This window comes from Neolamprologus brichardi, chromosome 8 (assembly GCF_056152115.1).
Source record: "Neolamprologus brichardi isolate AB-2024 chromosome 8, ASM5615211v1, whole genome shotgun sequence".
NCBI classification, from domain to species: domain Eukaryota; kingdom Metazoa; phylum Chordata; class Actinopteri; order Cichliformes; family Cichlidae; genus Neolamprologus; species Neolamprologus brichardi.
In genome coordinates, this window is record NC_142111.1 from 16,693,004 (window position 1) to 16,708,830 (window position 15,827).

Consider the following 15,827-nt stretch of genomic DNA (forward strand, 5'->3'; position numbering starts at 1 on the left):
ACAGTGCACAAAGGCACCATGATTTGACTGCATTACAAATAGCTAAAGCGCAGCATGAGGACAGACCCTGAAACCCCTTTTACAAACTGCTTCTGTCTTCTTTATATTTTGCATGGAACACCTTTCATATTGTTTTTTTTTCTGCTTATTTCTTCTTTTTAAAGGGTCTTTTTTTCTTGAAAGGCATTCAATGCAAGTAGCAATTAAAGCAGATTAGAGCCACAGGATATGCAACCTTACACCAAGTGGACCATTACTCTTCATCAAGAGATAAAGAGCTCATAATATTGTCATTTCCTGCCTTTTCTGGTCCCACTCTATTCCGTTAAGACCTGAAAGGAAGTTCACCGAGTTGCACAGTGGATCCCTCTCATTCATCTCTGCGGGGTTTAAGGTGAAGCTATAAAAACTAGTTTGTGCTGCCATCTATGGGACCACATGCAAAACTGCATCGACAATCAATACAGCACACAAATCGACATTTTTGCAGAGTTGTTTCAGCCTCCTAAGAGAAAGAAAAATGTTTCGGATCTATTTCACTAAAAATGGATGCTTTAGGACATGATGATCTTTAGGACAGAGTAATGTGGCGTACCTGTCTGTAAGTGCAGATGATGATCTCTCTCAGATGGTAGTGCATGGGAGTCATGGTCTCGCTGACAGTGTCCAGGGCCATGTCCACCTCCCGCTTCATCCTGTGGCCATCAGGGAGCAGACGCACCAGCTGCATTACAATCTGGAGAGAAGAACAAATAAAAAAGCCTCGTTTTAGAGTATGTTTCCAACCCAGATATTGAAGTTATGATAAGACTGAAATATTTAACCAGACTGGCTAAATCCACACCCGCCTAAGACAGCTATGATTTTTTTTTTTTTTTTTGAATCAGCATGATACTGCAACTACAGTAGAAGCTCCCACAATCACAGTTTGCAGGATGACTTTCTTTTTTTTTTTGTAAGTGGAAAAGCTTTTAAAATCACAGCAATGATATAAAAATGATAGATCTTTGTCTTTAGACACAGAAGTATCAAAAGATCCAATTTTCCAAGCACTCTAGGACCTTTCTGGGGACAGTTTATTCATAATCAAAGAAACAGCTGCACTTTAAACGGTTTCTCTATGAAGTTTCTCTATGATTTGATTCTTTTTAAACAACATTGTAGAAAGCTGTTTAACTCATTCAAATAAAACTGGGATTGGTGTTTTAATACGTTATTTTTGTGTTTTACTCTGCATTTGCGTTTGACATTCAACACTTTGCATCACTGCAATGAAAAAGCATTAAAACAAATACTATGACTAGCTTTTAGTCTTCTTGTTATTTTAAGCAGCAAGAAAACTAACAGCTCTTTTTGCAACACACAGCTTAGTTTTTAGAGCACCGCCTGTCAGTCCTGACCTAAATGAAACGTTGCTGTGAATGTATGTCAGCATGCTGATTTGTGTGTTGACCTAGTGGAAATATGGAATGCTTCCATCACCATGTTTGGATGATGTAAAACTACAGCGCTGTGTAGCAGGTCAGCTAAAAGCCATCTTACTAAACTTTGTTGGTAGCCCTTCTGTGACTTTTATATACTAACAATGATATCAAGATGAATACAAAGTTAAAAATAGGGAGAAAACTTTTTGTCCTATTCAGAGTCATTGGCGAAATACACAAAGAATGCCAGTTTACACCACAAAAAGAGGTGACCTGTTATCAGTCCCATATTAACTAACATGCCTTTTAATTAACTACAGATTGATGGTTTGTTTGCTTAAAGCAAAGTAGGCTTGTCTGTCCTTTTAGGTCAACACGCTAAGTTAATTCCTGTTACATAAAATATGCAAAGATGAAAAACCTTAAGATGATTATTGAGCTCATGTTGATTCAGACGAGCCTTTTAGCTAATACTGACACAGTCTCACTTTTTACCTGATGAAATGATGCTGCCGAGTTAGAGGTTTCATTTGTTTGGAGTTATGTTTGGGTTCAACTAATGGCTCTTCAAATAGTGAAGATACAAAATATTATAGCTTTTTAGCATCTAGATGGATCATTAGGGGCTCCCTCCATAGTGGCTCCAATCAAATCCCTCAAAATTAGTTGATTTTTTTTTTTAATTTAATTAAGGCAAAATTCTACCTTCCTATTAAGAAAGTCTTTTGAGTTATCTTAATATTTCATAAATACAATGGCTTATCACACACGGTCCTGCAAAAAACAGCTGTACCCCTTCTTGATTTCTCAGTTTTTGTCACAATTACATGTTTTATGTTTCATCATGGAACTTATTTTAATTTAAGACAAAGATAACCTGAGCAAATAAAAAATGGAAATATTTAAATGACGATTTCATGTTTTTTAAAGATGAAAGCTAACTAAACCTGCCTGGCAACGTGTGAAACAAGAATTGCATCTCTTGTTAAATCATTAATTAATTGTGATCAATCATATTTTTTGGGAAAACCGATTATAGCTAGAACTGTCGAAACAAAAAATCACTTAGACAGATGATGTCTGATAAAGTGGAGTAGGTTAAAAGAACCCACAAAGCAACACATCATGCCACAATCTAAAGACATGCGGGAACAGCTGAGAAGTCAATGACATCAGCCTGGAAACTGTTACAAAGCCATGATAGGTCATTATCCACACTTGGACAGCATTTGGAATCGTGGCGAACCTTCCCACGAACAGCTGCCCTACCAAAGCTACTCCAAGAGCGCATCGACGACTCATCAAGGAGGTCATAAAAGAACCCAGAATAACATCTTAAGACTTGCTCAACAACAATGGCCAAAAATGGCATCCATGAGAGAGTTCCAAGGAGAAAACCACTGCAACAAATGTTCAACTTTTTGGAACGTTTGAGTCACATCCTTACATCGGGAATAAAACGAACACAGCTTTTCATAAAAAAGAACATCACACCAACAGTCAAACATGGTGGTGGTGTGATCACCTGGTGCTCCATTGCTGCTTCAGGACCTGGACAACTCGCTGTAATTGATGGAACCATTAAATGTGCTCCCTACCAGAAAATCCTGAAGGACAAAGTCTGGCTATCACTTTGTGGCCTAAAGCTCAAGCGCACCCGGGTTATGTAGCCGAACATGATCTGATGACCTTAAACAGGCTTTTTAAGCTTGTAAACCCTTCAAAGTGGAATTAAATTAATTCTACAAAGAAGTGAGGGCTAAAATTCCTCCAAAGCAATGTGAAAGGCTCATTGACAATTATCAAAAACACCTTGTAGCAGTTCTTGTTGATAGTGGTGGCTCAACCAATTACACTGCTTTTTGGATAAACTTTCATGGGGTTTTATCAGTAAGGTGTCATGGTCCTGGGTCGAGCGACCCAGTGTTTGAGTTTTATGTATCTTTTGTATTCATTTGTGCCGTAGTTTAGCTCATCTAGTTTATTTTGAGATTGCTGTTTTCCTTAGTTGTTTATGTCATCTCCCCTTGTACTGAGTCTCCCTGGTTCATGCGTCATGTCTGCGTGGTTATGTTTAGTTCATGTCATGTCTAATCTCCATGTTTCCTGTTTTACTTTGAAAGTCTGTATTCAATGTCAGTGTATTCAGTTTCACTTCTCCTGTCCTGTCGTTAGGTTCATGTGTGTCAGCTGTGCTCCCATGTGTGGCCACTTCCCCTGATCATCCCTCATGTGTATTTAGTCTCTGTGTTTCATACAGTCTGTGTCGCGTCATCTGTGTTCCCACCCTCCATGTTGTCACAGCCAGTCTTTTGTATTCATAGTTTATCCTGGTATCACTTTCCCAGTTTAGTTATAGTTTAGTTTTGTCACTGCGCTTCTGCCTTGTTTGCACTCCTTGTCTTCAGCCACAATAAAGGCTCGCTTTTCGTTCAACCTCAGTTTCGTGTCCACGCCTGTGTCTGCACCTGAGTCCTCCACACACTCTCTACACGGTCTGCCACTGGGACCGTGACATAAGGTGCCCAAGCAAGTCAGGGAAATGTCTCCTCTGTATCATCATTTTGATACCAGGTTCATCTTCTGAATGCACTTCCTTCTCAATTTTACTTTATATGTAATTACCCAATGCTAACCTTTTCTTCATGTCCTTTGGTGCTGAACTGAATGTGTAGAGTGCTTTTTTATGGAATTAATGATGGAATGGAATTTATGGGATTCATTTTTGGAACATTTGCCCTACACACTTGCTATAAAGACCTATGAATAATACCTTATGTATAGCAGTTACAAAATGCTTTACACAAGGCAAACAACAAAAGTGGGGATAAAAAGCAATACAAAAAAAATAAACAGAAGGAACACTTAAAGAGCTTATTCTGCAACTTTAATTGCAATATTTTAGGATCTTCTTTTGCCTCTTTTTCTCCACTTCTCCATCAATTTTCATGAAATCTGGCCTAGTAGTTTTTGCATAATCCTGCAGATAGATAAACAAAGAGTCAGTGTTTCAGTTTACAGGGGCTTTGGGGAACTGTTAAAAAAAAGCCTGCTGAGTGTAAATGTTTTTTAAGGTGCTTCATAGACCTGAGGAGAGGATCAGAGGATTACCAAGCAAGACATCAAACCAGGAGAGGATTATTTAACTCCATGCCAGTTCGTCTGCTGCGTAATGCTTTGGACCTCACAGACGTAGCAGCAACCTTCTTCAGAGGCTAAACTGGAGGCAGACAAGGTTTCCGTGGTGACCAACCAGTGTATCCCAGAAACTCCGGCAGACATGCTGCTGTGATTGGCATGTGGTATTGTGCGCCTGCCGAGTATCGCCTCTTTCTGTGCGTTCATGTTTACAATGCTATGGACTAAGGCAGCAGGTTCCAACCACTGATTCATTGTCACAACTCTGAATCAAGAAAAACAGCCAGAGGCTCCAATTCACAGACACCATTCAGACCAGTAAAGAAAAGCTTCGGCTTTTGGCTATGCTGGGCCAAAGATTTCAATCACATGTGCAGAGAAAAAACTAAAGAGAAGTGTGCAGTACCTCTTGTGAACAGACAGCATGGCATACTGGTGATGTGATTCATTAAAATGGCCACATGGGGGCAGGAGATGTTTACAAAAAGCATTACAATGCCCAACTAGAAACTGCCAGAGCTTTAGCAACAAAAGAAAAACAAGTTTAGACAAAAGAAGATTATCTAAACTCTTTTGACAAATAGACTTTCTTTCAGTAGGACGTTTTGCCAAAATAGGGCAGTTTGTCAAAAGCCAGCGTAAATTTATCCTAGCGGTAGGACGGTTTGCCAAAGTAGGATGGTTTGTCAGAACACCAGCTGTGATTTAACGCTACTCCGTTTTCATATTTGTAAAATAGGTAAGTATTAGCACTTTATTGACGTGGATACTTGATTTTCTAAGCCATTGTGAGTGTTTGTTCATTTTAAAGTGAAATCCTTATCTGCTTTTTGCACAAAACTGTCGAATTTGCAGCTTTGGCTAAGTCTGCTGTCAAGTTTTTGGACAAATTTGATGTTACCGACAAAGTTAGCAAGTTTGCAGTGCATTCTTGCTGAGTGATAAGACTATTACATTCTAATTCGTTAATATCTGTATGGTATGTTAAGTCTATTTAGGTAATGTGGTTATTTAATAGGTTATGTGCATTGTTTGCTGCACATATTGAAGCTCAAAAGAAAATGTCTATTTACATATGGAGAAGAAATGGGAAGAGATTTACTCGTTCATTTCTGCTGACTCCTAACCTTCCGGCTATGACAAGGCTCAGAGGCAAAACCTCGGACAATATGAATTCAGACTAAATGGTCAGAAATTTATTGTTAATACTAACAACTCATATATTTGGTTAAATTCATTTGTAAATATTTTTGATGAAGATGGACAACTCTTTTCTGGAACCAGAAGATTAGTAAAAACTAGGGATGGACCGATCCTGACCTAAATTACTGGATCGGATATCAGGGAGAAATAAAAAATGTGATGTAACTATTACAAAATGCTGCAGGCCCGGATGCACTGTCTACACTGGCTGTCTCTCACCCTTTACCCATCCCTGTTGCTTGTCATGTGTTTCTTTGGTGTATTAAGAGTTTTTTCATGTGCTATGTGCTATGATCAGCTGATCGGCTTTTCTGTCGCAAGTCCCGTCTCTCTTGTTTCTTTATCGCCCACTTTCCACCAGAAAGAGGAAAACAGTGAATGAACAACAGCAGCACGTTTAAGCTTGATCAGCTGTTGCTAGAATTTATTTAATATTACTTTCTAGTATCAGCTGATGTTTGCTGGAGCCACAGGCAGCCGTACAAGCTGCCGGGTCATGATATTGGTTTGGATATGTGGTGCGAGGGAAACATGAAGATGAAATCAGGAGATGTCCTTACTGAATCATCAGAGCATTAAGTTTATTAGATCGGTCAGCATTCCTGAACTATGAAATATTTTGGGTGCAGAGTATTTTTTGCATGAAGGTATAACAGAATAGCTTTAGTGTTTTGTTTTTTAAAACTTGAGTATGAACTTATATAAAATGCAGCAAGATATATTTTTAAAAAACAGTTTTATTGATTATAAAATACACTATATCGAATTCATATCGGTATCGGCAGATATCCAAACTTATAATATCGGTATCGTATTGGACATAAAAAAGTGGTATCTCTAGTAAAAACCAAGGACGATGCCAGGAGGATCTTTCATGAGTTTTATTCGTGTCCAATTGGAGGACACGCTGGCATACACAAAACGCTAAATGCAGTGTGTTCCAGATTTTACTGGTTTAGTATGACAGTTGAAATTAAAAAACGAGTATGTATTAACTGTTTGTATTGTAGTTGAATAGTGTTTAAAATAAGCAAAGGTTTTTTGCTTCGGAGCAGGTAATTTTACGTGTAGGATGATTTTTCAGACGTCGCCGTAAAATTATTCTAGGGGTAGGACAGTTTGCCAAAGTAGGATAATTTTTCAGACGTCGCTGTAAAATGATTCTACGGGTAGGACGGTTTGCCAAATAGGATGGTTTGTCAGAACACCAGTCCAAACTCCGCTTCAGGTCCCAAAGTCAAATGAACACTGCCGCATCACTGAGAGTTACAAACTGATTTAATTCTTTCAGCTGGATCAGTGTGGCTGCTCTACCAGGTGTAAGAATTTAGTTTAACATCCAGGCATCCATGATAAACTGAATTTATTAAACTTAATGGAGTTAGAAGTTAGCAGGAAGTTAGCTTGCTAGTTTCCACCTAAACATCATATACCATGATCTGACTGAGGGATTTCTGAAAAAGACAGAAAACTAAACAGCAGTGACTTTTTTTGTAGGGTTACTGAAGTTGGGGTAGCTGGTATATAATGATGTGCTACATGTACGCTAGCAACACAGCTATGTTAGTGTGATAGATAAACACAGTGAAGCTGGAGGATAAAAGCTAACTTTTTTCACTTGATAAAAGTTAGCGTGAGGCTTCCTGATGGTTAAGGACAAATGCAATCGCATGGCAGGATGCTGTAAACGGACCAAACTTCAGTCAGGAGAACAACTGAGATAATCCATCCACAATACATGGTTAGTCATTAATATACCACTGCATGGGTGAGCTGTAGTTATGGTACATCGTAGGGTTTTAAAACTGAGAGAAGCCAACTTTTTTTAGGGACTTGTTCAGATTAAACAGAACAAGACACAAAGCATTACAACATGTTAAAAACCAGAGCTGTAATAAACACAGAGTAGTTTGGACTCGGACGCAGGGTTCATACATCATCACTTAAAACCCGGATATATAGCTGTTATTTCCCATTGTATTTTGATTCCATTAGTAGCATGCACAACCAAAAACATCTCACCTACAGGTGTTCTAGCTTCATTAACCTGTGTTTAAACAAGTATTCAAGTGTTGCATTTGACTGTCAAAATTTGATTATCTTGTAAATTCAGCACAACAGCAGAACATGTATCAGGTAAGAGTAGGTCTTAGCAAATTCACCCCAAGGTCAGACCACTCAGAGACTGCTCATAACAGTTAACATATTAAATGTTAAAAAAAATAGTTCATGACGACACAATTGGAAAATGACTCGAAATGAGTATGACTAGTTTGGAAGAGTTTCCAGGAGAAAATATCTTCTTCTGAAGTTTGCAATGTCACATTTAAATAAACCACAGGACTCGTAGAGTATTTTTTAACTGGCCTCAGCATACCAGCTCAAACACCTCATCACAACTCAGTTTTGAGTGAATAAATTAGTTAATTTCCAAACAGTTATATTGTTGTAATACAGGTAATTCAAAGGGCTGCTGACTAATCTCAAATTCTCTGTTTTAGTTTATGTAAACTTATGTTCATTATGCAAAGAAATTGAAACTTCAAGATGTTTTTATGCGTTTACAAGCTGGTGAAGATACTGTTTTTTAAAGTGCACATACCTCAAATTCTCCTTTTGTGTACTTAGCATCAGGAACACTCACAATCTCATCTTCAGCAAACTCAGGAAAACCCTGCAGATGGAAGCCAAGTTTTTTATTAGTTGAAGTGGTTTTATACAGAGTGGCTCTCAGTAAACATGCAGACAACTCAAATATTCATCTCACATTAAAGTGCCAGAGAGTCAGAACGGCGATGACCATAGCGGTTGTGGTCCTGCCTTTGCCATTGGAGCAGTTAAAAACAAACGCTGAGTGGGAATCCTCGGCCAAGGAGCTCTTCATGCCCTCCAGTAACTTATCAAAGTCCTGCAGATGATTAAACATACAAATATTACCACAATATGTCTTTATTTATGCAGATTTGTATTGATATCACATGAAGAAAATGAAAAAAATATTAAATATAACACATAAATAGTTTTGACAAATTGAAATCTGGTTCTACGATTATTAACCACTAGAGGGAGCAAAAGTCTTAATCATTCTCAGCTGTCTTTAATCCAAACACCTATCAAATGAACCAGAAGCTGTTTCTGCCTCTTGAGACTGCATGTTTGAAAGGACGCGTGTGTTTGTACACACACGTGTTTACACGCACAGGCTGACACATCATTACCTCCTCTCTGGGTGCGCTGCAGTCTGGCAGAGGGATGCGTTTGCAGACAAGGCCCTGGTGAGAGCTTTTGTGCTGGTTGAAGATCTCCTGAACAGTCAGGCAGGTTTTAAACATCTTCATCTGTTTCTCCTGCTCAAGGATCACCTCCAGCCACTTCTGCGCTTGTAGAATCTCCTCCTTTAGGGATGTTTCCAGTTTCTAAAGGAGGAGGATATAGAAATGTTTTCACTTGTTTTGAAGAACAGACTAAAATCCTTGGGACATTCTTTATTTATTCAACCTAATATAAAAGCCATGAAAAACATTTAAAAAGACAGAAAAAAAAAAGAATTTTCTCTCTACCTCTAGCAGCTCTGGGTCAGATGACGGGATGGAGATGTGTTGGTCCAGACACGTGGGCTCCCTCAAAGCAAAAATCTGGCCATTTCCTTCTAACACCAGCTCTTCCTGTAGGTTGACCCACAGCACGTGGGTGTGCTTCCTCTTTTCATCCGTCAGATGGGCCAAAACAGCTCCAGTAGCCTGCATGCAGCAAGTTAAGACGATTAGGGCAAGAAGCTGGAAGTCCAGTGTGAGCGTCTTGAGGTGGGCGAGTGGGAAGTAATCATGACTCATTCTGCTGAGTCTGTTTGTACTTATGAATAAATCCGACTGCATAAATGCATACTGATGATAACTATTACAAAACTGTCGGCTGAATGTTTAAATGATTTTATTTTGAGACAACTAAAATATCAAAGTGTGTCTTTTAGTAATTAGAGCAAAGATTACAAAAACATTTCTTTCTTTCTGGATCAAATTAAAAAAAATCTCCCATTTTTCTTGCATTCGTTTTGATTAAAGTAGGACATAATCTGCCGCACCTCAGATGTTGGCTGAGCCACTCCATAAACAGGCATCTTGGGCACTCGTCTGAAGTTAACCGCCTTCATCTCTTTTACTGTGCTGAGCACGTCAGGAGCCAAGTACTCATCAGCAACCTGCACACACACAGTCATTCACAGCATGTAATATACGGTGCTTTTAAAGACAGATAATCACAAATACAGATGAGGGATCTTGGATGAATGCATGAAATGTGTTTTCATGCCAGCAGCTAGCATGGTGACTTCTATGTGGAAATGTATTTAGTTTAAAGGGGTAGATCATGATTAGATCATAACAGATTTAGGGAACTTGTTCAGGAATATGTTTACAAAGAAAAAGCTAGCCAAGGAATTTCAGCTTCACACAAAAATATCCAACTCAAAACAAGCAGACTTTTCAATATTTCTATTATTTCTTATTTTATCTGTTTCTTTTAAGCTCAGTCTGCCAACATGTCTCAAAACTATATCTGAAATATGTGTTTTATTTAACAGCTTCTGATGCAAAAACAGGAATTAAATGACGCACTATTGCCCCAAATCCTCATCTGCTCAGCGCAGCCACACAAACCTAGCGACCTGGTCAGTTAGTGTGTCGCCTTAGTGGCACTGGTGACTTTTCTGTCTGTAGCCTGTGGCTAAAGGTTGTATGGATTGTGACTGATTCTTGTAAATGTGTTCTGTGAAACCTCGTGGTGTTTTTATGAGGTTTAATCATTTACCAATGTGCTACAAATGACCATTTACCTATTTGCATTGTTATAAAATCACAATAACTGAAAGAACGGACACAGCTTGACATTTTCAAGTTAAAAGTTTACGGAACACGAACAAAAAGATCTGCGATGAAAAATAGCCTATAAATCAGGCTCTGAATGAAATGCGAGCAAAGAGCACATCATTCCACATCATCAACAATGATATTGTTAAATATAATAATCTGATTTTCCCACCAGCACTCGGGCTCCTTTAGTGACCAGCTCTGCCGGAGCGGACAGCTCTGATAGATCCATGCGGGCCAGTAACCTGTACAGCCAAGCATGGCAGCACATCCACTGGCTGAAGTTCGACACAAAGGCAAGAGGATACTGCAAAAAACAACACATGGTTACGACTTACAATTTCTTTTTCATGGTCCCAGAGAAGACATGTATGCTGAAAAAACTTTTTTACCTGCTCATGAAGGTATGCATTGAATACAATCAAGTAGAAGTATCGCTCCAAGCTCTGCATTGTTCTGTTGAGAAAGTAGTCTTTGGTGCTGCTTCCCTAAGAGAGGAATAAAAGCTTGATTATCTGGTCACAGTAGCAGCTTCTACAAGGTTTTTATAATTTTTCTAGTAAAGCACTTTAACCAAACTTGCTTTAATAATTAAGCTTATTTCTTGAAAGACAGGAAAGAGATCAATTAATGATATCAACTTCTCAAGTCGTCCATCAGCTCGAGAGCTCTCACTGATAAAAGACATTTATCAAGGCTGATTGTGCTCTCACATGTCTTCTATTAAGCAGGACATAAACTGAGCAGTTTATGAGCCATTTATAGTACAAGCTGCTGCTTTTAAAGAGAAGTTCCAAGTTACAAACGTCAAAAATCTATATCATTACTAACCTGAATTTGATAATCTTCACCAATTCCCTCCAGCTTACTCTTGTTCTCATATATTGCTTCTTTTATGTTGTGCATTTCTGAACACAGGGCAATCGCCTGGTCGACCTGTGAAGAAGGAAAAGACAATGAATCACATATATGAACAATTTGTTTTTAAATACCTGTTTGGGTAATAAAATACTTTGTACCTCTCGTTTTTGCATAAAATCTTTATTTTGGACCTACGTGTAATTTATTGAATTTTTTTTGTCTTTCAAATCATTGTTATGTAGACAGACATTATCAGCTTTACCTCTTCCATGACCTGCTGTCCATTAGGCAGCTTGTTGATCAGAGACTGGATCACCTGGAACAGTGGTCTGGGTTCTGAAGCAGCTGGCTCCTCAACTCTGACAAAACAAAACAAATATTTTGCCTTTATAAAAAAAAAAAAAAAAATTAATAAATACTTGTGATTGATTTTCTATTTGATCTAGACTTCTTACTGGGGTGGAGGCTGTGAATCACCCCTGAGGCGATTCATGACAAGCGTGCCCAGGATCATGGCTAGGTTGGTGCGTCCAACGCCCACCTGGCAACTGAACAGCAGAGCAGGCAGCTTCTGGGATGCACCATGGCCCAGAGACAAGCTTGGGCTGTCCTGGAAAACGATGCACATAGATGAGAGTTAAGCTATTTTCACACATGAATTGCAAACAATGTCAGAAGTCCCAAATGCCAAGTTGTGCAACAGATATGCTCTTACTACCAAAAATAGTAGGGTACTTCCTGGATAGGGTGCATTTTTTAACGTAGGACACGAGATGCCCACTTGCCACGTGATAGATAATACATACTTTGCACTGGAAAATGTCAGTTTACAGAGAAATCAAATTCGTTTCCAAGAAGCTCTCCATTAAAATTCTACATCTGGGGCCATCAAACCAATGATATCAGGCTCACCGCATTGAATTGATCACTTTGGAAATATCAGAGTGAGTGTTACTAAAACAAAGCTCTGATCCAAACAGAAAAAATGAATCCACTTTCAAACCAGAGGGAATGGGAACGGCTGCTGCAAGTCACTCCAAAAAAGGTCACAACAAGAATAAAAGAACATCCTGTATGAGTGAAGGGAAGGACGGAAACCAGACAAAGTGGATGAACAAAGAATGGACATGAAGTGAGTCCTTACTGCCTTCTTTTGGGGGACTTATTAATAATTGATTACACATACAGGACAGATAATGGCATACATGTGGATTAAAAAAGCTAGCATTACTTTCTCACTACCTCAGTGAGAAACTCCAGGCGCTCTCCAAAGCTCTGGCCATGAATAACTTTAATGGCGCATCAGAACAAGATCCAAATATAAAAGACAAGCCCAAAAAAGAACTATGTAACAGCTGGGTTTGTAGTGTGATTGGCATTTTTACATCTGCTTACCCTGAGTATGTTAACAAACGCGTCAAAGTCTTCTTCCAATGGTGCTCCCTCTGTGGGCAGCGGCAGTCTGTAGTACCTGCAAAACAACACACTGTCACCCAGAGTTGAGCCCGTGCCTGTGTATGTTGTGTCAATACTGCCCTTATGTAGGTCAGAGCACATAAACATATAACCTTAAGACTTTACAGCCGAGCTCCCTAATGTTGTGTTTCCTAATCTCATCAGATAGAAACTATGCCTTTTCCGGCAAACCGCAAAGGATGATGGGAGAGATCCGAATCACAGGATGAGCCCAAACACCTGCACTTTGACTCTATTTATAATAAAACATCCTATCGTTTACGAAACATAAAGATTAAGAGTAAAGGCTTTAGGGCTCTCCTATGGAAGTAATACATTCTCTTGGCCTGGATACGCAGCGAGCGGTTCACAACATCTCAGCAAAGCCGACACCGCAGATCTGATTGCAAACAGGATGTTTCAATCTCTAGTTTTTACGCCCCCGTTTCTTCTCGTTTCCAAAAAAACGCAGGGCAACCAGTCTTTGCGCAAACAAGCACCACTATTTATAACCTTCCCTGCATGTTCAGCAGCAGGCAGCCACACGCTGCTTCGTGTAAACTTGTGCGTGTGACCCGAGGAGCTCAGGCACAATAAAGGAACAATGTAAACAACCTGTAGGCCGGCATAGTGAACATCGGCCTCTTGTAGACCTCTTCGGTCACATGGATGTCCTCCTCGCACGTGATAGATATCTTCTGCGGCTCGTCTTTAAAGAACTCGATGTCATTGTAGACGTAGAAGATGTTTTCGTTGAGCTTGGCGAAGTCATGGAGCTGTGGAGCGTGGATGAAAGGAGAGTTTTAGCACTGTTGCAAATGACAAAAAACCCCTCAGGGATTAGGCATGAGTTTGTCTCTCACCTCCTTTCTGATGGTGAGCTCCAGGCTTTCCACCCTCTCCTCTTTTTCCAGGTCATGAAGGTTCTCATGTAGATTTTCCTTCCTCCTCGGGGTATATGGCACAAAGTCACTGTCCTTGTGCAGGAAAACAACAGGCTCCTCTCTTACACAGACGAATATAACCTCCTGTAGGAAGAAATATGGGAAAACAGGCCTCCTCCTTAAAACGACGCTACTTTTAAAAATAGCTGGAAACAATTTCTCGTCATATGACACTGAGCACATGAATGCAGAGTTTTAAAAACCCGATGTATAATTTTGTCAATTTCATTTTAATTGCGGCCGGTTTCTAGCTGCTCTAAGTAGAAAGATTCATTTTCCACTGGCGCACATGACCACAACTTTCTGTTTGCTCAGTTCTGCAATCCAGCCACAGCCTCCACTGAGCACTTGACTCCTCAAATATTTACTGACAACACAGAGCGAAAGAGGCCAGGCAGAGCTAAACTGGCACCAGCACAGGAAAATAGGATCTACCAGAGAAACCTATCGAAGGCTTAAGAGGAGCACAGTGAAATTGTGCACATGTTATAGCAGTGACCTCTTGTCCTTGCGCCTGGAGTCTCTGGAGAACCTGCTTGAACCCATTCAAGCTGGGCTGACCCATGCCATACAGGGGGTAGGATCCTTTCACTTGGCGGAAGTTGGGCGCCCCATAACTGCCCGTGGTGTTTAGGACATCAGCCTTGCTGTAGACATCCTGGACCATGAAGTACTCCCCCTGGAAAGAAGAGCACATATAAATCTGAACTGAGCCAAACTGTTCCAACTTCCAGCACAGCCTTCATTGGGAGAGTAGCAAAGTAAACATTACAGTGGTTGACACGGTGTTTACATGTGGAAGTGCTTTGTGTCATCGCTGCAAGATTAAGCTAGATTTTTGTCCTCTGTGTTTGCAAACAACACCAAAAAGATATCGTGCGGTTACTGTGTCGTCTCAGAAAGTTCAATCTATGCCCTGCCGCCCAGATCTTTAGTAGACCTGTTCCCTGCACTGATCCAGAGAGCTTAACGCTCTGAAACAACAAATACAGACACCCTCATGACCACTGGACTTTCCAGGTTTTTCTTATATTTACATTATATACATATTTACGTGTCTTTCCCATTTCTAGTTGGTATTTCAATTTGTTATATCAATAACAGAGGAATAATATCAAATCTACTGTTTTAAAAAGCGCTCTAACTTACTATGTGCACAATATATAAGTATATAAATATATAAAGAAGATTGATTAGTAGTTTTACTACTTTCAATATCAGCATCAGCCCCAGAAATCAAGTTTTAATCAGGTATTAGGCGTTCATAACATTTCAGACAAACATTACTGGTAGAAAGAAAGGAAGTCACTTTTTTAAGGAGATGTTCTCAAGACTAAACTCCTGACCTCTCTACACATATAAAAGGAGCTGTGAGTTAACACTGACAAAACACTGCATGCTTGAACTACCACAGCACAGTTGACAGAGCAGATCAAAGCCTTGAGAGGAGGGTGACAACATTCCCGTTTTAATGGCCGCCTCTGATCATAAAAAAGCGCATGACAATGTTCCTACACCACTCTGCAATTTGGACATGTAAATGTGAAAAAGAAAGAATGGTGAGATGACTCCACAGCTTGCTGTGACGGTGTTGTTCTTTGTCGCAGCTACAAGAAGAGCACGGCACCCTTACCTGCACGAGGTAGTGCTCGGGCAGAGTGTCTGATATCCGACCGACTTTGTAGTTGGTCTTGAGGATGTCGTCGTGAATCTGAAATTCCTGTCTGCAATTATATCTGCAATGCAAAACACAAAACAAGGTGTGGATGGTGCAGAGAGGCCAATTTAATTATCAGCTGCTATTTGCTTGGCCTGGGTTGACAAAAGAGATGATAACGGGGGCAAACACCGTGGCTGGAGGGTGAGGGGGGGTGTCACCTCAGCGATCAAAAAGGTTTCACACCCGACTGTGAGAACGCAGATTCGGGGAGGGACTT

General features: G+C 39.9%; 1 protein-coding gene across 6 annotated transcripts in view; it reads right to left on the reverse strand.

Annotated features, from left to right (window-relative positions):
* pald1a (phosphatase domain containing paladin 1a) overlaps positions 1-15,827 on the reverse strand; it is a 54,057-nt gene that overhangs the window by 27,335 nt on the left and 10,895 nt on the right. For all 6 annotated transcript variants that reach the window (XM_006791108.3, XM_006791106.3, XM_006791107.3 and 3 more), the window contains exons 3-18: positions 15,524-15,626; positions 14,390-14,569; positions 13,810-13,974; positions 13,562-13,722; positions 12,887-12,962; positions 11,947-12,101; positions 11,754-11,850; positions 11,462-11,566; positions 11,023-11,118; positions 10,803-10,937; positions 9,847-9,963; positions 9,326-9,505; positions 8,984-9,181; positions 8,533-8,673; positions 8,368-8,439; positions 596-736 (exon numbers count right to left, since the gene is read on the reverse strand). In XM_006791108.3, coding sequence (XP_006791171.2) covers positions 596-736; positions 8,368-8,439; positions 8,533-8,673; positions 8,984-9,181; positions 9,326-9,505; positions 9,847-9,963; positions 10,803-10,937; positions 11,023-11,118; positions 11,462-11,566; positions 11,754-11,850; positions 11,947-12,101; positions 12,887-12,962; positions 13,562-13,722; positions 13,810-13,974; positions 14,390-14,569; positions 15,524-15,626 — 2,122 coding nt within the window. The remainder of the gene's footprint in view (positions 1-595; positions 737-8,367; positions 8,440-8,532; positions 8,674-8,983; positions 9,182-9,325; positions 9,506-9,846; positions 9,964-10,802; positions 10,938-11,022; positions 11,119-11,461; positions 11,567-11,753; positions 11,851-11,946; positions 12,102-12,886; positions 12,963-13,561; positions 13,723-13,809; positions 13,975-14,389; positions 14,570-15,523; positions 15,627-15,827) is intronic.